The following is a 19,981-nucleotide window of genomic DNA, read 5'->3' as shown; positions in this document are numbered from 1 at the left end:
TTTCCTCCATTTTACCCCTTTTATCTGAACCTAAATACATTTTCTGTCTAAATAAATCCAATGTTTTCTGTTTGTGAGCGCAGCAGCCTAGCTGTTGGCCAAAAACATGTCTCCCAGAGTTTTAAGCTAGGCTAGTGGTCCGTATCTGCTTCCATTAATTTGTGCTAAGCTAGGCTAGCTTGCAGCCGGATAGTGAAGTAGTCAAGGCTTCTGTTCTGGTTCTGATAAGATCAGAACCGGCTGGATCGTCCTCTGCGTTGTGTATGGTTCCCCTAAAAACCTTTGTACTACCAATAAGACCAAATGGTCTTTGTTTGACGACCAGCGGAGCAGCAGGAGAAATGGAGGAGAAGGTGTACTGACAGCTGTTTAATCAAAGTTAAGAGTGTATACAAATTACAATACAGATAAAAGATTCAAGGTACCGGAGCCCTATGCCGCTCGTCCTTACTAAGAAAACAGATTAAATAATGATAGTTTAATAAGTTGTTGATGGGCTTTGTTCTCTGGCTGATGAACAAAGAAGTCTATTCTCCCTCCAAAAAGTTCTTTGTCTCTTGAGTCTCCTCTGCCGCGTCGTCTGCCGTGTGAAAAAGGTGGGGTGTTCTCCTTGTGGTTCCGTGTCAGAGTGTCCTCCCACCGTCACAACACCCACCTCTTATATCAAAAGCCTGGAGTCTCTCGTGATGTCACCAGAGTGACATCACCAGACGTGTTCCTCCAATCCCAGGCCTGCACCGAGTATTTGAAAACGGAGGAGGGCCCACCCTCTTATTTCCCTTGTTTTTCAACCAAAGAACAAACTCCATCTAACTAACATAATATTTTAGTTATTGAACTTAAGATATATATATTCGAATTGAGATTGATTACCTAAACACATAGATATCATAATTGAACAGTTTATTTTGATGCTAAATGAGACTCATAAACATTGCATATTTCATATCATTCGACTCAGGATTGTTACCACAATATAACAGGCATTTGCAGTTATTTCACATTGAGGGTAAACCTCCTAACTCAGTAAGACACCTTTAAGTTATTTTAACTCAACTTTAAACGGTCTTACTTATTTCTTTAACCTCTTTATTCTTTTCTATGTGGGACTAGGAGACCAAATGGTGGTCTCATGTGTTTATTACTTATTACTTACTAGGAGACCAAATGGTGGTCTCATGTGTTTAACTAAGGCTTATCTGAACTCCTTCCTGTCCCCCACCCTGACGAACCCAGGTGGCTCTTTTGTTCTAGAACCCCCGAAGGGCTTATTCAAACAGTTCTTTATCGTTTACAGCCGGCTGTTGAGTGGCCCGACACCCAACCTTTTGTGAGGGTTCTTGCGTTAGTAAATAACCCTATCTATTTTAGTGAGACAGGGCAAACAAAAAAAAGTAATTTAATCACCAGAAGAATGTATTTGGTTGACTGATTAGTGCAGCTGTTTTCTCTAAATATAACACATTAGTTTGATTTGAACACCAGTTTCAGGCAACATGTGTCTATCTATGGTTACAAAATACTACTGCAATAGCTTTCTACTGAACGCAGAGAGGAAATTGGTCTTCTGACTCTGGAGAAGATTGTAAAGCACATTTCCCAAAATGTTGCAGCGTTTCTTTAATTTGATGTGCTGTATTTTGATGCAACAGTGTTTACTCTTTATCTAAAGACTCTTCAAATATTGTCATTAACAGTAGAGAAGACATTCTTTCAGGCCGTGTACTGTATCACTTCACAGTCCAGTTAATACAGCTCGATCGTGAGGCTCTAAGAAGGACTTGACGGTTCAAAACGAGATGGCCTATGTCTGTAGGCTGCAGTCATCCTCAGCTCAACTCTGCCAGAAGAGCACTGATGAGATTTTATAGTTTCCCATATTTCAACGCCTACTTACAGTAAAGCCTTCAAGCCTGTTAATGTGTTGCTGAACCGGTATCACCAGTGTTTTATTTGACAGGGAATCTCCTTCCAGTGACGTCTACTACAGTATGCTCTACAGTCAATGATACAGTCCTGCCTTACGCAGCATTAAATGAAGCAGTCTCACTGATTTCAATCTCTGATCATTTCGTATTTTCTTGTATTTCAATCTTGTTTTCAATTCAAATCAAAATCAATGGGCTGGACACATCTTATTTAAACAAGTCAAGAAGAAACATCACAATAAATCAAGAACAAAACAAAAACACCATAAAGTCCAAATTGTTTTTAATAAATGCAACACTCCCAGACATACCCCACGCGAAGGTAAGGAAAAACTCATTAAAACCTAGCAATAGGAAACAATGCACTACAGGCAATGTGGAGGAGAGAAACCTTAGAAGGGCCATTCAAGGGGGGATCTCCCTTCTTAGATGTCGGTGATAGTAGTGTTGCAATAAAACAGGCAGGCACTCATAATGTGTAATGAAACACAGATAAGTGCATGCGATAGCTACTGAACATTTTGAAAGATAAAAAATAGAGCTAATGGCGGATCTATTTGAGGCAAGGGGGCGTTCCCATGTTTGTAGTGGGCGGAGATGGAGCAATAAATACATGTAGTGAGCATATGCATACATGGTGACAGTAGAATCAAAGTATTGATTGAATTGTGAAATTGAGTAATAGATAGAACTACTGCAAGCGTATGGATACAGGATGAGATACAAGACAATAGCTCAGAGCCATATGCCCCGGGGGGCAGGAGAAACCACTCAGAATTGGTCAGGGCAGAGCAGGTAAGGTTCAGCACTGCAGGCCAGACAGAAGGCGGTATGTGTATTTTGTTCTCACCTTTTTTTCCTTTCTTCCTTTGATGAATTACATCATATCCTGGGTGTCGGTATAGATGCAGCTCGAGGGCACCGGTATGCGTGTATGCTTTTACCAACACAGTTGTGTTTCCGGGTTCCCGTTTTGCGCTCTGATTGGCCACTGACCTACACGCGTACGCCCCCCTCGCTACGAACAATTTACCAAGGATTTCCTTCGTAACTTGCTTTATGTATTTATTCGACATTCTTGAACGGCTTCGTATTGTAAATTCTTTGTAGGATTTACGTACTCTAAAAGGCAGACCAGACCAGTCGTACATCAGACAGACCAGTTTCAACAGCTTTCTCTGGGACAAGTCATTAATTCCACATCCGTGGAATTAAATAATTATAATGATAATTAATACGACAATATTTCATTAATAATTAATAATTACGTTTTGCATTTATAGTCCTGCCTCAATGAGGCATCGTGAGCATTACACACACACACACTCTGTTGGTACAACATTTTTACCAAGATATTTACCAAGGCACTTACGAACACGTTTGAGAATGAGGACCATTGTTAGGATGTGGCCAAGTGGTGGAAAAGTTAGTCTCTGAGGCAGTTTGTCATCACCCTGTGTTTTGTTTTTATTTTTTTGTTCACCAGTGAAAAATTGTCTGCAGCACATGTCCATACAAATAGAAAAATAAATGTAATTTTAAAATAAAATAAAACTTTCCAAACAAACAAAATAACACACAAAAACGTTGGCCCTTGACTATGGGTACTATAGCTCTAGCTATTTCAAGCACGGCTGTGTAAGCTCCTCCTACAGAGACAAACCAACATCAGTACACAATCAATAAAGAAATACAGACATTATTTTCCTGACTAAATAATACTGTACAAAATAGATACATTACTACTTCATACTGACATATAATTACAAACACTAAACAGTGTTTAGGGCACAAAAGACTATTCCCTTCTTACTATAAAGCCCCCTCCCCCCTCTGTACTCTACCACACTTTGTACATTCCGGATCTTCCCTCTAGAAAAGAGTTTGGACTCTCCCAGTTCCAGGAAACAAGGAACTCAAATACACAGGAACAAATGACAAACAAGAAACACCTGGGGTGATTATAACTGGAGGACACTTGAAACGAAACAAGGAACTACAACTATGGAAAACAAGACAATCATCACAAGACACATGGGACAAAACAAGAATACTACAAAGACTTAAATACTAAACAGTGAACCAGTGAATACAAGAAAATACAAAACTCTAAACTAACAGGGGAACATGAAGGAGAGTGAGAGAGAAAGGGAGAGAGAGAAGAGAAAGAGACAACACAGAGAAAGAGAGAAAGGAGACCAAATAATGACAAGGGGAGTTTGTGTATATTGTTTACATTGGTATTCATGAATTGAACCGTTGCACCAAAGAACCATATAAGTCCATTTTGCAATGTTCTATAGACAGTCCATGTACTGTATTTGCAGTTGTAAAATCAATCCAAATCACTGGGAGTGTGAATGTGATACATCACCAGCAAGTACTCTGCATCTACTGTCTTTAACTGTGAATGAACACAACACTCTAACTTACCATCTTTAGATAATAAAGTACTCAACCTCTGTCTTTAACTGTGAATGAACACAACACTCTAACTTACCATCTTTAGATAATAAAGTACTCAACCTTTACTGTCTTTAACTGTGAATGAACACAACACACTACACTAACTTACCATCATTACATAATAAAGTACTCAACCTACTCTTAACGTAAGGTTATGTATATAACCAAGTTCTATGAATTCTGGTGACGCTCAGCGTCAGTCTGCACTGACTTCACTTCGTGCACGTGCACTGAATAAAAAATTCCACAATGCACCTTTACATACCAACATTCGTCTGGCCACACCCCTATCCGCTTACCTTCATAAGCAGGTGTGTGGTCACCTACTCGCCTCCTTCCCAAACTTTCACCACAAGGCGAGATCAAGGGCCGCAGCGGCGTCCTGACGCTGAGCGTCACCAGAATTTATAGAACTTGGTTATATACATAACCTTACGTTCTATTTCATTCTGGCCTCCGCTCAGCGTCAGTCTGCACAAGAGGAGCTGAGCGGAAGCCAGAAGCTCGACAAATGTACCCCGCTGAGCCCCCCCACAACCATCAGACCGGGGAGGACCGAGCCCCCCGACCCTCCCTAATGGAGGGATACCCTCCCTATTGGAGGACGGGAGGGAGACGGATCCGACCGTGCGAAGAGGAACTCGAGCAACTCAACGCACAGGGTGAGCAGACCGTGGCTTGACCCCACGACTACGCACACGCACAACCCGCATGCCACCAGGGAACAAACGGAAGGAACAACCCTCATTACCGCCCCCAAAATCACGGGGTCAAGAGCAAACTCAACCCCGTGGCAAGGCCGTAGCAGCGGAGCGCGAAGGAAGACCCAGACCCACTGAAGGGACTGGCTCTCCTGGAAAAAGGGGGCCCGGAGAGGTCAATGACGCCAGGCATCAAGACCCCACCAGGCGGTCACTTAGTGACACCGCCCCCCACATCGCCAGCGTATTCGGACAGGGCCCCTCCAAGAGCGGGCCCTTTCCCCCATTAGTACGCCGCCTGGCACACTGACCCTGCAACACAGGCAGTCAGCATGGCCGTAAAGCACTCAAAAGGTTAACCAACGGAAGCAGGCAGCGCACCGGGGAAACCAGGCAGCAGGCTGTAGACCCGAGCCTGGAGCACTGCGGACGAGACAGGCGCCAAAGGGGTCAACTGAAAACAGCCCCCCGGCGGAAGGGGCGTATGCTGGCATTGTTGCGCACCATGACAAAGCCTCCATAAAAAAAAACCCACCCAGAGGGGTCGAGGCAGAGAAGGCTGACACGATTGGCAGACATCATAAACGTGCAGGGGCACACTCAACCGGGTAACCCGGGAGTTGACTCTGCTCCAACACACCAGGGAATCAACCACCCTCTTGGTACCACATACGGTGGTTGTTTCTATAACCCCTCAAGAAAAAAGGGTTATCCCAGGCCTACGGTGTCAACGAAACATTACTTCGGACCGGGCCCGGCGGCTTGGGAAGCACACAGGGTTACCAGAGGAGGTCCAGAAGACCACCCCAACAGCCCCCTCTTCGCCATGCGTAAGAGAGGAGCGAAAGAAAGGAGAACCAGCCCCTTAGGATAGTGCCAGGTACAACGTGTACCCAACAAAGGGTCTCCATAACATCTAACCCTGTGACACCCGGGCCAACCCGGCATTTTCCCCCCCGAAAAAAGCACAAGTCGCTCAGGGTACCAGAACAGCAGATCTGCATCCCCGGCGGACAACGGGTTAACTGACCTGGACCAGCGCGACCAGAACCAGTCCCGTGCCCTAACCACGCCGACATGCCCACTCCAGAAGAGGGGGTAGGTATGCGTGTCGATCTAAAAACATGAAAAGAGGGCGCCACCCAGACGGTCCCATTTGTACCGCGCTCAGTGGCCCACCCCAAGGGCGTGAGACCCCTCTACCTATGTTCTGATCTATTCCGTTAACATCCCCCAGATATGAACGAGAATTCATCGAGACAACCTAGTAAACTGGCGCTCGGAAGAGACAACTCCATCCCAGTTGCCCTATAAAACCGCTGTTTTAATAACGAGCAACCAAGGCGTACTTAGCCCCTTGCGTGATTCTTAACAGAAACACCCCGAGCCAGCACTATGTACGCGTCGAGACCCAAACACATCAATGGATAGTCTAGCAAGACACCAGACATTGTTCCTCCAAGTCGCCTGGGAGAACGACACAGAGCCGTCGTGCTTCATGTTCTTTCCTCTTTTTATTTAAAAAAGAGAGAAACACTGACTGACATGAATCCCACGTGACGCAGCTGAGGGTAATTTTTTTTTACATTTTTACATCCCGCCACCCTCGCCACAGGGAGGAGATGGAAATCCCCAGAGAGACTTCCCACGCGAGCTGTATAGATTGAAAAGAATATATTGCAACATTGAGCTATGTAACACTTGGATTAGAGCTCTCCGAGGAGGAGGCACTGAACCAATACACACTCAATAATCGAATTGTATCGAATACACACACAATAGAGCAGAACAAATTTTTTTGAAGTTCTACTCACCTTGACAATCTGAGGAGGAGGCTCTGAACTCTGAGGAGGCTCCCTCACTGGGAAGGAGAGTCCGAACTCACAGAAGACACTTCTCCCTGAGGAGGAGCTTCGTGAGGAGGAGCTCTGACAACTCCCTGAAACAGATCCATAACATGGACCTGAACAACCCACGGAAGTCTTACCAATAGAGACGCGCTCAGTGACGTACTCTATGGCGGGGGAATTTCCGCGGTGCACACGCCCAATCTTCCAGGGTGTGGGACCAGGAAACTCCCCCCCCCCCCCCCCCCCCCTTCCCTGTAACGTGCCGAACAGCAACGTGACATGAACCTTGAAGGACAGGTGGTTTTAACCCCTGACCAATCAGAAAAGGGGAGGAAAGGATTACCAGTTCACCCCTTTACGACCCCTCACCCATGATACGATGTAATGACAAATAGAGCATGACACAGTCATAGCATGCTACATGAAGCATCTAACAGCCTCACATAGCTCATGCGCTAACCTGCTACCTGAGTTTTACTAAGGAAAAACACAGAACAGAGAGGGCCCCTTTAAGAGCCCCGGTCCAGACTTACACATATGCTTCTGTGGGCCAAACCTAACCCAGTTGTAGATCACAAGACACACACAACCCTTCATCACAACAAAAAATGGCAAAAGTACACTCTTACTACAGAGGAACGCCGTTTTTCATAACGAGAGAAGACAGAAGTCCTCGATTATGTAATGGCCACAGACCTTGCTAAGCACACATGATAAGTGACCAAACAACCTTATCTTTAGGAAAAAATTGTTTCTCAAGCGGAAAGCACAACCCCAGCAATTAAGCTGATGGTTACATCTTATCCCCACAAACACAGTGACTATATATTGTAACCAAACATGTCTGAGAGGAGGGGGGGGGAAGCCCCAGGGAAACCGGGGGGTCACCCCTCCTATCTTACCCTTGATACGACCGAGGCGAACAGGCACCTCTGTTAACACTTTCAGCGCCACGCCTGGTTTTCCGTTTTACCGCTTGAATGCCACCATCGGCGCCAATGTTAACGTTAATATCGCCTAATCTATGTTTTAAATTATGGCTATGTGTCTAATCTGCCCATCGCATTATCAAAGACTATTTTCCAGTCAGTGCTGTGAAGGCAGATTGTTTTTTTATCGCGTCGTTGCCGTTTCAGAGCAGTTAGAAAAGCCCCCGTTTTGATATAAAAAACAGCTCATTCTGGAGCATTCTATGAAAATCGTCTTTTAGTGGAATATTCCACAACGTTGATATTCGTCGGCCTTTTTATGAATCGTTTTCAAATAAACGCTAGATGATCAATATTATACGTGCACGCACGCACATTACGGCCGCGCACTGATAATCGCTCCGTTGATTTCCTCACAGACTTTTACAGTGAAACCGAAAGAAGACATTTCACAAAACAGCTTATAACTTCATCAAACTTACTCTGATTATCCTACCACTGATAACATAGAGTCCTTACCTGACATCAGATGGTATCCAACTGGTATATTCCAATTCCTGATCACCATTCGAAAAAATCGATACGTGTATGGATCCAACGCGATACAGTAGAACTCCATGATCCGCGGGGATCTGAGGCTCCAGAATGAACTCTAGTAACCCCGGCTGGATCAGTGAACTGGAAAATGTGGAGTACCGGATTTTTTTCCCCATTCATTTTCATTGAGTCCATTCCAAAATCACTTATGTCATCTGGGAGACGACAGGGGGCGCTTTTTTCCACAGTGATCGCCGGCGCCCCTCGGCTATACTCGGGTAGGCTCGGGTGATGCAATAATTTTTCAGATCGCAAAAAAATAATAATAATAATAATTCCGAGAAATCTCGTGAGTGGCATGCAACCACCTATAAAAAAAACCGAGAAATCTCGTGAGTGGCACTGAAAGAGTTAATGTGTGAACATGCTGTTCATTGTCATCACAGGCTGAGAAAAAAGATTCATTCCTCAATCACATGTCACTAAGCATAGCTTTACAGGTTAATTAACCCTCTTAGTTGTGAGTTCACCCACGGTACAACGTTACATGAACACACCAGTTCATTTTTACACATGTAAAAAACAACGCCGATTTACTACAGAGAGAAAAGCTATACCAGTGACAAGACAATTCACACACAACACGCGTCGTATCCCCAATGTATTGCAGCAACACATGTTTTGGAAACATCGTTATTACAAAACATTTAGAAGGGAAGAAAAGAAGAAGTGTTTAAAGTCCGGTCAGGACTCTTACCTTCACCCTGAGCGCAGGCCGAGAGAACAGCAACACTGGTTAACGGGACACCGAGTTGAACCCAGCATCTCCTGCGTTGGTGACGAGGGTATGTCCGCTACGCCACCCAGCCGCCGTTCTCCATGTTGACTAAGTCCTCGCTGGCACTGGCACCCAGGTGTAGGGTCGACTAACATCCTCTGTCAAAGATGACGTCGTAGTCAGAGTGTTAAAGGCATGTCATAGTCACAGTAACGTTTCAACAGTGTAGCATTAAGCTAACAGCCGTCCGACTGATAGCAACAAGCTAACGTTTACTAGCGTAGTGAACACAACGAGCTAGCGCCGCAGCTGTCCAAGTCCCTCCCCATCCTAAGAGGGAAGAGAAAAAGAAATGTCAAACACAGTTTTCAACAGTGATTTACCAGACATACAGCGGAGCCGGCACAATTCCCATCCGGGCTGCAGCCGACTTGAGCATGGAACTCCCGATAATGAAGATCCTATGCCCACATTTCCTCGTTAGGGTGTACTTCCACATTTATGTGAAAGATGGGGCCTGCACAGGACAGAGAAGCATCCGCTCGTCCAGAGAATCCCGGGTTTTAACCAGGTCTTGGTCGCGGCCCACTAGGTTGACCATCATGGGCGTCAGACCAAGATCCTCCGTCCGCCGCTTAAGAAGCCGAGCAGAGGACCCCAGTCCGGGGTCGGCGTTCGTAAAATTGTCAGCTAACCCCCATAGCATAAACAGACAACCAGTGCTCGCAAGCAAAACAGTACTCACCCCACCCGGAAGCAAACCGGCTTCTCACAACAGCCGGTGCCTCCCACAGTCCAGCTGTATGACCGGAGGGCCAATACCCATCCAGCCGCAGCAAGGAGGACTGCAGTTGGGGAGTATGTCAGCGGCGCGAGCCCCTAATACGAAAAAGCCGGTGGAGGTCAGAATGATCATCATCTTCCAGACACTCCAGTGATGAAGACAATATCGCCGTATTTTCTCGAAAATAGTGAGAGAGAAAATAAAGATATGATGTCAACGTATCTTCCCGTTCTTTTGTTTTCCAACTTTCTTCAACTAAACAACCTCGTCAAGTGTGGGTATCTACCGAAGGCACTTCCTTGTGGTGAAAGTGAAGAAGGAGGCGAGTAGGTGACCACACACCTGCTTATGAAGGTAAGCGGATAGGGGTGTGGCCAGACGAATGTTGGTATGTAAAGGTACATTGTGGAATTTTTTATTCAGTGCACGTGCACGAAGTGAAGTCAGTGCAGACTGACGCTGAGCGGAGGCCAGAATGAAATAGAACTACAGAAGCCCTAAGAGGCCGTACATTCATACATTTAATTTACTCCGTTTTCCTGTGATAACGAGTTAATTTGAAACAAATGAAACAAAATTCTTAGGTGTGATTATAGATCACAAACTCTGTTGGAACTTGGAAGCCACATATACAATATATCAAAGGTAAATTAGCCAAATCTGTTGGCATTCTGTACAAAACAAGGGAGCTGTTAAACCAGAAATGTTTGCATATATTGTATTTTTCACTTGTGGTGCCATACATGTCATATTGTGTTGAGGTCTGGGGGAATGTTTATAAAACAAATATAGATCGTATTATTAAACTACAGAAAAGAGCTATTAGAATAATAAATAAAGCTAGTTATCTTGAATCGACAAACCATTATTCATAAAGTCCTGCACATAACATTTTTTAGATATGTTTTACATAAAAACCTTGGAGATAATTTTTCGTGCTAAGAGTAAGAACCTACCAGCTTGTATTCAATGTCTCTTTCAACCAAGAGAAGGAAAGTATAATTTAAGAGGGTTTGTGTATTCTTAAAACATATAAAAAGGTAAGAACTAATGTAAAAGCTAGATGTGTTTCAATTTTGGGAGTTAAATTGTGGAATAGTCTTAGTGATGGGTTGAAGTTGTGTACCTCTCAGGGGAGATTTAAAAAGGCCCTGAAGGATAAAATAATTCAGGAGTACAGTTTTGAGTAAAACATCAAACATTTATTTTCTCTTTTCTTTTTTCTCTTAAAGAAAAAGAAAAAAATTATATCTTGCAGCATATTTAAAATGTTTCTCTCTTATATTAAAGTATATTTAGTTTTTAAGAATTGTAAAGGATAGGCAAAAATAAGCATGTGCTTCAGCTTATTCCTTTTTTCGGTCATTGAGTTTGGATTTTGTGTGTGAGCTTACTTTGAATGTACATTTGTGATTTTTTTTTCTTTTTTCCTTTTCCTTTTGAAAGTCCACACATGTGTGTTTTTGATTTATCTGTAAACAAAGACCGAAATAAAACTATTCATCATCAATTTAATTTGTTTTCTCGTGATAACAGGATAATTTTCTCGAGATCTCGAGAAAACGAAACGTATAGTATATATTAGATCACTGCAGGAAACATCATTCAGTGTCGCAATGTCAGAGGAGCAGGTAGCCCCTTTCGTGACTGTAATGTGGTGCAGTGCGGTGCATCACAGTCACGAAAGGGGCTAAAGGAGCAGGAGGATATTGATCACCGCGTCACATATCTCTTCAATCAAGGCCTGACACAGGCTGAAATAGCTTTATGCCTTGCTGTTACAGATCATATATATATACACATTAGTGTGCATCATCTAAGAAGACGGTTAGCAAAGGCTTCAGCTTTACCGGCGGCGCAATTAAAGTGAGCTCTCAAAGAGCACCTGGCTACGGGAGGCTGTAACTCGAAACTGGCCCCCGTATGTCCAAACCCCCCCCACCCCCTCCTAATGTACGGTTTCCTCCCCCTCGTATGTATATTTTCTGTTAGGATCTCTGTTTAACAGTACTGTATATTTGCATATCTTGTATGTCACAAATGTAACAGTACTGTGTACCTGTATATGTCATGTACCCCCCTGAAATAAATTAATCCGTTATCACGGAGTAAATAAAATTTATGAATGTATGGCCGCTTAGGGCTTCCGTACTTAACTTACCATCTTTATATAATGAAGTTTGAAAACGTTGTTCCTCTGAAAACGTCAAACGGACTTATATGGTTCTTTGTCTGAGGTACTCAGTTGACCAGGTTTCATGACCATAAGATCAAAGGCCATAAAATAATATGCTAGTATGCAAGTATGTTTTGACTGTGGTCCACATTGTGCTACATTATTATTATTAATTATTATTATTATTATTATTATTATTATTATTATTATTATTATTATTATTATTATTATTATTATTATTATTATGGGGTGTGGCTTTTTTGCCTTTTGAAGTTCAATTGATTGATTGATTGAAAACTTTAATTAACAGATTGCAGAATAGTACAGTACAGCTCAATACACACAATTGTTAAGGGGATGCAGACCAGAGAAAGACTTTTGTCTTGTTTACATCAGGGTCCCCCATTTTCAATTCATAATGACATTCATGACATACACACAACACAGATATGCAGATATAAAAATCTAATCTAATCTTCTCCTGTGTTTTGCATAGTTTTTACACAATGAGGGGTTGTTTCAACACGGAGAAAATGTGAAATATGTACTTGGTGCACTTTCTGCAGCTCAGCTGTGACAAGAACCTTTGCTGCTGATTTTGAGTAATTTTGTGAGTGCTCTGATTAATAAATGTATTCTTTCATTTTGAAAAAGTAGCCTTATTAGTAGTCATTGTTATTTATCATTTTAAAGGCTATTGCATGGTTAAATCAAAGAAGACCATATTGGATTTTTTAAAGAATGTTGATTAATTGTTCAGCCCTGTATCTGTGTGCGCACATCTGTCTTTACTGTGTGTGTGTGTGTGTGTGTGTGTGTGTGTGTGTGTGTGTGTGTGTGTGTGTGTGTGTGTGTGTGTGTGTGTGTGTGTGTGCGTGTGCGTATATGTGTGTGTGCGTGTGCGTATGTGTGTGTGTGCGTGTGTGCGTGCGTGCGTGTGTATGTGTGTGTGCGCGCTCATGCCCTTGTGTGCCCATAGGAGCTGAAACGGGCGATAGAGGTTCTCCAGCAGCAGTTGGAGCAGAGAGAGAGTGACTGGACTCAGGCCCATAGTCTGCTACAAAGCCAGCTGGAGACACTGAACACAGAGAACTCTGAGCTGAGAGGAAAACTCACCGCTCCGCAACAGCACAGCCTAGTGGCACGGCAGCGTTCTGCAGCCAAAGACACTGAAGCCTTGAGAGGGATGCAGAAAGAGGTGATGTGAACAGAAATGCCATTAGATTATATAACGTAATGCACCTTGGCCCATATTTATCACACATGTGAGAGTGTGAGTACTGATCTAGGATCAGTGCTCAGGTCCCATGACCATATACACCTCACTATGATTTATGGACTTATCTTGTCTCAGATCAGCACTCCTACTTTCAGATGCTTTGACAAATACAGGCCCTGGATTTGAACCCAGGCCAAACATCTGCCGTTTATACAGTGTTATAAGTATATACAGTGTTTACAATAAGGGTATATACGCAGATATATATACACAGATATAGGTACATGTATGTATGTGAATGCCTTCCTGTGTGGATGCATGTGCCTATGCGGTCGCAGCTATTGAGGATTTGTGCTTGTTTCAATAACTATCATATTAACCTATGTGCCATGTCCATTTATTTGGTTGTATCCTACACTTCAGACCAGTTCTCAAAGCATAAAGAGATGGGGATCTATTTCCATATGTGAGTATTTTATATATTTTTTAAATCTATTAAATTAACTTTATTTCTATAGACCTTTTCAAAATAATTCTGTTGCTAGGAGAACAGGTTTGAGCCCCAGTTTATTTCCTGTCAGCTATTGTATTAGCAAATAATTGCAACAGGAAGTAAACTGGGGCCCATTTAGTATGTTTATGTTGTCAAGTTAGAATGCGATTCATCAACATCATTAAATCAGATGGTCTTGATTTCAGGGATGATGAAGATGTTGGTATTTTTGTTCTTGATTTCATTATGATAAAGATGCTGGTGTTTGTGGTCTTGATTTCGGTGATGAATGATAAAGATGTTGGTGTTTGTGTTCTTGATTTCGGTGATGAATGATAAAGATGTTGGTGTTTGTGTTCTTGATTTCGGTGATGAATGATAAAGATGTTGGTGTTTGTGTTCTTGATTTCGGTGATGAATGATAAAGATGTTGGTGTTTGTGTTCTTGATTTCGGTGATGAATGATAAAGATGTTGGTGTTTGTGTTCTTGATTTTCAGTGATGATGAAGATGAACCTGAAGGAGTCTTTATCCATTTGATATCTCTTTGTTCTTCACACAGCAGATGGTCTCTCGCGCTATTCAGGAAGTTCAGAGGACCGTGGTCACTGTGGAGACTGTAGTGTAAAACAGCACAGCGGGACCGCAGCTCAGAACAAAGGTGGGAGATGGGAGGGAGGCACAACGCTCAGCGGCCAAGGGACCCCCTCCTCTTCTGACTCTGAGTCCAAGGTAAGGGTCTTGCTTAAAGTTCTGGGAGAGGTGATTTTGGCCAACAGATAGGCTAGTGGTCGGTATCCACTTCCATTAATTTGTGCTAAGCTAAGTTAGGAAGATAGTAAGTGAATTTCCCACAATGTTGGCGTGTTCCTTTAAATAAGAATACCTCCCAAGACTGACTGCCAGATGGCTCGCAATGAAATCTCCTCTCATGAGATTCACAACCTAAACCATGACTTGGCGTGCAGACAGTACAGATTGTGACTTTTTACCGGTAGTCAGGGGTGTAAAGCACTTGAGTAATTGTACATTGTTACAATACTTAAGTTCTGTTTTGGGGGATTTGTACTTTACTCGAGTATTATTAGGTTTGTATACTTGTACTTTTACTCAATTACATCTCAGAGAAAAAAAAACATACTTTTTACTCCTTACATTTAAAATGCAGACCTACAAAGTACTAAATACAAATCTCGCAGGTCCAACTATTTTAATTAGTATAACTAACGTTAACGTTATTAATCCTGCGGTCACACTTTATTTAAAAACAGCCAATCAAATCCCCATCAATGGTAAATGAACCCACCCATACCGCTGATTGGTTCTTGTGCAAGACTAGAAAGCGGGGATCTTTGATTAAACACCTGCTATCAGAAGAATAGACAGTCAGAGTGACAAGCTACAGAAGATGGCCACAAACGATAGTACGAGTGATGAAGAGGACGAAACGGAACATTTCATTGCCCCGGAATAAAAAAAGTTTTTACTTTGACTTTTTAGTACTTTAGTACATTTAAAAGTAGAAACTTTTTTTCTTTTACTCAAGTGTGTTTTAGCCATATACTCTGACTTTTACTTGAGTAAGATTTTGAGACAGTACCCATACTTTCACTTAAGTATAATTTCTGGGCACTTCTTACACCCCTGCCGGTAGGCTGTAAGTACTTACTTTGTTCCCTCTCACTCTGTGAGAGAGCCACTTGTCTCATCAACAGCATTGAGCTTCATTTATACTCTGTGAGAGAGCCACTTGTCTCATCAACAGCATTGAGCTTCATTTATACTCTGTGAGAGAGCCACTTGTCTCATCAACAGCATTGAGCTTAATTTCCTGTATACTCTGTGAGAGAGCCACTTGTCTCATCAACAGCATTGAGCTTCATTTACTGTATACTCTGTGAGAGAGCCACTTGTCTCATCAACAGCATTGAGCTTCATTTACTGTATACTCTGTGAGAGAGCCACTTGTCTCAACAGCATTGAGCTTCATTTACTGTATACTCTGTGAGAGAGCCACTTGTCTCAACAGCATTGAGCTTCATTTATACTCTGTGGGAGAGCCACTGCCTCATCAACAGCGTTAAGCTTCATATATATATATATTTATTATATGATATTATATATATATTTGAGGACCTCAAATGGACCCCCCTGTATAAAAAAGGCCCCACAGCGGCTTTATTTTTTAAGGACACTTAGATAAATCCACCTTCAGGGCCTTCAAAGCTCCACACCTCCAGGCTGCAGAACAGCTTCTTCCCGAGAGCCATCACTGAACTGAACAATCACCCCCCCCCCCTTATTGCCACCACATCTACATCTACATCTACCTCACTATCAGGGCAGCCTGGGAGAAATGCGAGGCCCTGTGCGAGATTTAAACGCGAGCCCCCCCCCCCCCCCCCCCCCCCCAAAAGGTTAAAAAAAAATATATATATATATATATATATATATATATATATATATATATATATTTTTTTCATACAGTCAACATATTCGTAAATAATAGCGCTGCCCGAGGCTGGGCATGATACAGTCAACATATAGCAAGAGAGAGAGCGAGAGAGAGCTCCCGTTCTACAGTCAATATACAGTGTACAGAGAGAGAGAGACACATTGGAAAGAAATTGAAATGCTATTTGGCCCTAAACAGAGAGTACACAGTGGCAGAATACCTGAGCACTGTGACTGAAGATCCTTGACTAGGTACAGACTCAGCGAGCACAGCCTAGCCATCGAGAAAGGCCGCCATAGGCAGACTGTGTGTGTTAGAAAGAGAGAGAGAGAGAGAGAGAGCATGTGTGTTTGTCGTGTGTGTGTGTTAGAGAGAGAGCATGTATGAGAGAGATAAGCAAAGATGACCCCCTAAAGGATATTAAACTTTTAATGAAAGAACAAAACAGAAGGAAAAGATAACTTCACAAAGGCAACATGAATATACATAGATCCAAAAGGACAAAGATCAACACTTAAATCCAAAGAGAAGAGGGTCTATACCAGAGAAAACAAAGCAGCAAGGAGCCAATGGCCGACAGCTAAAGGCTAGCCAGGTAGGCTACTGACACCAGGCCACACACAGCTTTGGCCAACGGCCCAACGCTACCCAAGCTACACAAACGACCAAGACAATGAATTCACACACAGCACATGTCGTATCTCCAAATGTTGTGAAGTAACATATGTTTTGCCTGGAAAAAAACATCGTTATTAACAAAACATTCGGGAGGGGAAGGAAGGAAGAGTGGGGTAATGTCATGACATTTTCATTAATCTTACCTGCACCAAGGAACGCAGGGCGAAAGGCCGCAACACAGGTCTCCACGTTGACGAAAGGCCTCTCGCTGGCGGGACAAAAATAAGCTATGGCCAGAGCCCTGTCATGGTGCAGGCCCGACTACATCTTCTGTCAAAGATGATGTCGTAGTCAGAGTGCCAGAACCCCTTGCTATTCTCACGGCTAATGTCAATGGTCGTAGCACAAGCTAACAGCTAACTCAAGGCTAACTGATAGCATCAAACGAACATTCCCAGCCGAGCGCAGCCGGCAGCTAACGTCGTAGCTAAACAGCTAACTGGCTAACAGTTAGCTCAACCCGGCTATCGCTAACCATTAGCTAACGCAGAAGCAAGCTATGCGGCTACCACTGAAAAACTGTACAATGTGATAAAAGCAATACAGGTGCTGACACCAGGCCACACACCGTTAGCTACTAGTAGTACTACAACAGCTAGTCGGCCAGTTTGGCTCCAGAGAGAGAGAGAGAGAGAGAGAGAGAGAGAGATGTCCACGGCGGGAATAGAATAGAGTTAATAGAATAGGTTAAAAACTCACCAAACGTCCAAGAGGATGGAGACAACCGCGTGGAGTTGACAAAGTTCATCTGCCAAACGACCATCCTCTTCATCTTGGCTGCATGCGCTGTGTAACTGAGGGGTACAATTCCCTGACTGTATTGTTAGATATGGTATTTAATACCACTACCTCTTGTACTTTAACTTCTGGCCATCCAGTACATGATATAAGTATGATGAACACTTTCCCACCTGATGAAACGAATCCACACAAATGTACAAATCGAATATTTAATATAGCAAAAGGTATATACAACGTTCACTTGTTTACACTTATGATTTGAAATATGCACTTGTATGGCAAATGAGTATTCGTAGGTAAATCAACATTGAATGTCCAATCTCTGGTTACGCAGGGAGTAAGTATACAACCTGGATATTTAGGAAACTATAGCGATGGTACTTAAATGATTATAGCTGGATACACTAAGGGGGGGGGGGGGGGGGGGGGGGTCCCGCTGGTTGTAAGACAGTAGGAGGGGGGGGTTAGAGAAGCCGCTGGCGGTATCCCATCTGGCCGACAGTTTCTTGGGAGAATTCAAAGTCTTGAACACGGTGCCCACAGAACCTCGGTCCGCAGACGAATACAGCTGGACCCTCTGGTGGACGGTAGCTGCCGGTCCACAACGGAGAGACGTGAGGCGACCTCACTGGTGTAGAGCGCCGTCTCACCTGGAGTCCTCTCCGGGGGGTAGTTCCAACACTCCGCAGTGTTGGCCGTTATCCATGGAATAATCAAAGCACCCAAAGCATAATCCAAGCCGCGGAAGGCTCGCCGTCATCCGGGTAGAGTAATCCAATATACAGGTCCAGTCGCCCTGGCCCGGAGCTCCTCGGATGCAAGCACCACTAGGGGTCTGCCCAGCCTGGTTAAGCGTCCAGATAACGTCAGGAACGATGGGGGTACTGATAACTTTATAACTCTAACCGACACGATGCACCATACATAAATAGACTATTATTAGCTTAATAGAATACGTCCAACTCGACGGTATAGTGCCAAACTATGACTATTCAACTATTAATCTACACGATATCTCAATGCCTATTCTGAGGCCAAGTAGGCCTTACTACACCACACGTGCGTCGTGGGTGAGGCTTCGCGTCTGTCACTCTGTTGGAGGGTAAAGAACTGGACTAAAAGAAAGTTCTACTTTACTTGCGCCATATATATATATGCGCTATGAACAAATAGTACCATTCGTATTTCGCCCGACGTATTCCTACGCGGAACCGGGGCTTGCCACGACATGTTGGGCGGCACGATTGAACTTGGACCTAGGGGTATGGCAACCTGGCGCCAGGTTCTCGTCCAATGGTAGAATGAAACTATTATGGGCTGTTTAGTAGACTAAAGGGATATTCAGTGCATATTGTACAAGGAATATACAGGGGATATCAAACGATATACAAACACTATTTAAATATATATAAATAAATATATATATTCGGTTTAATCTGATCCTTCACAACACGCTGTCTCTAAGTTAGCTAACGCTAGTTAGCCTTTAGCTAAGCTAGCTACTAGCCGACATCATCATGGCTATATCCCGACTGCACCATGACAAGGCTCCGGCCATTTGTCCCGCCAGCGAGAGGCCTTTCGTCAACGTTCCTTGGTGACCGACCGACTGATAATGACCGACCTCTTCGTCTTGGCTGGCATAACTAAGCATAATAGTCAAAAGCTGCACGCGCGAAATAGTCAAACGCAGCTGACGCACGCCGGCGTACTACACATGATGTAAATAACCACTCCCTTTGTTGAAACCAATAGTATGTCTGCTGCAGAGCCCCAGAGCTCCAATAGTGAGTATGTCTGCAGACCCAGGAACAAGTCAGACACATTCTACAAACGTGTCTAATGTGAAATATATAAGCATATAAGCAAAACTAGATTTTAGGTCTGTGATGAAAAAGGGCCTCGCGGGAAGGGGGGCCTCGCAAAAAAATAAAAAAAAATAAAAAAAAAAATAAAAAAATAATAAATAAAAAATATTTTTTTTTTATTTATTTATTTTTTGCGAGGCCCCCCTTCCCGCGAGGCCCTGTGCGACCGCACTGCTCGCACACCCCCTGCTCACTATAATACTTGTATGTGCAATATGACAGATGTTCGGACATGTGCAATAATGGTATTCGTTAATGTGCAATATTTTCCGCCGATGTGCAATATATTTTTTCCGACTGTGATGATTTTGCAATGCTTTAAAATTTTTTTAAATTAAAATCAATTTTAATATTCCTGTGAATAAGTGCATATGCAGA

The 19,981-nt window shown here is 43.2% G+C and overlaps 1 protein-coding gene across 1 annotated transcript in view; it reads left to right on the top strand.

The window, feature by feature from the left end:
- Positions 1-19,981, top strand: part of LOC311228275 (centrosomal P4.1-associated protein) — a gene marked incomplete at both ends in the record, with an annotated part of 46,775 nt that overhangs the window by 7,531 nt on the left and 19,263 nt on the right. Inside the window, one exon of the mRNA XM_084314183.1 lies at positions 13,129-13,347. Coding sequence (XP_084170309.1) covers positions 13,129-13,347 — 219 coding nt within the window. The remainder of the gene's footprint in view (positions 1-13,128; positions 13,348-19,981) is intronic.

This window comes from Notolepis coatsorum, assembly GCF_963971535.1.
Source record: "Notolepis coatsorum genome assembly, chromosome: 5".
Lineage (NCBI taxonomy): Eukaryota > Metazoa > Chordata > Actinopteri > Aulopiformes > Paralepididae > Notolepis > Notolepis coatsorum.
The sequence above is the reverse complement of the archived record's forward strand: the minus strand, read 5'-3'. Positions and strand labels throughout refer to the sequence as shown.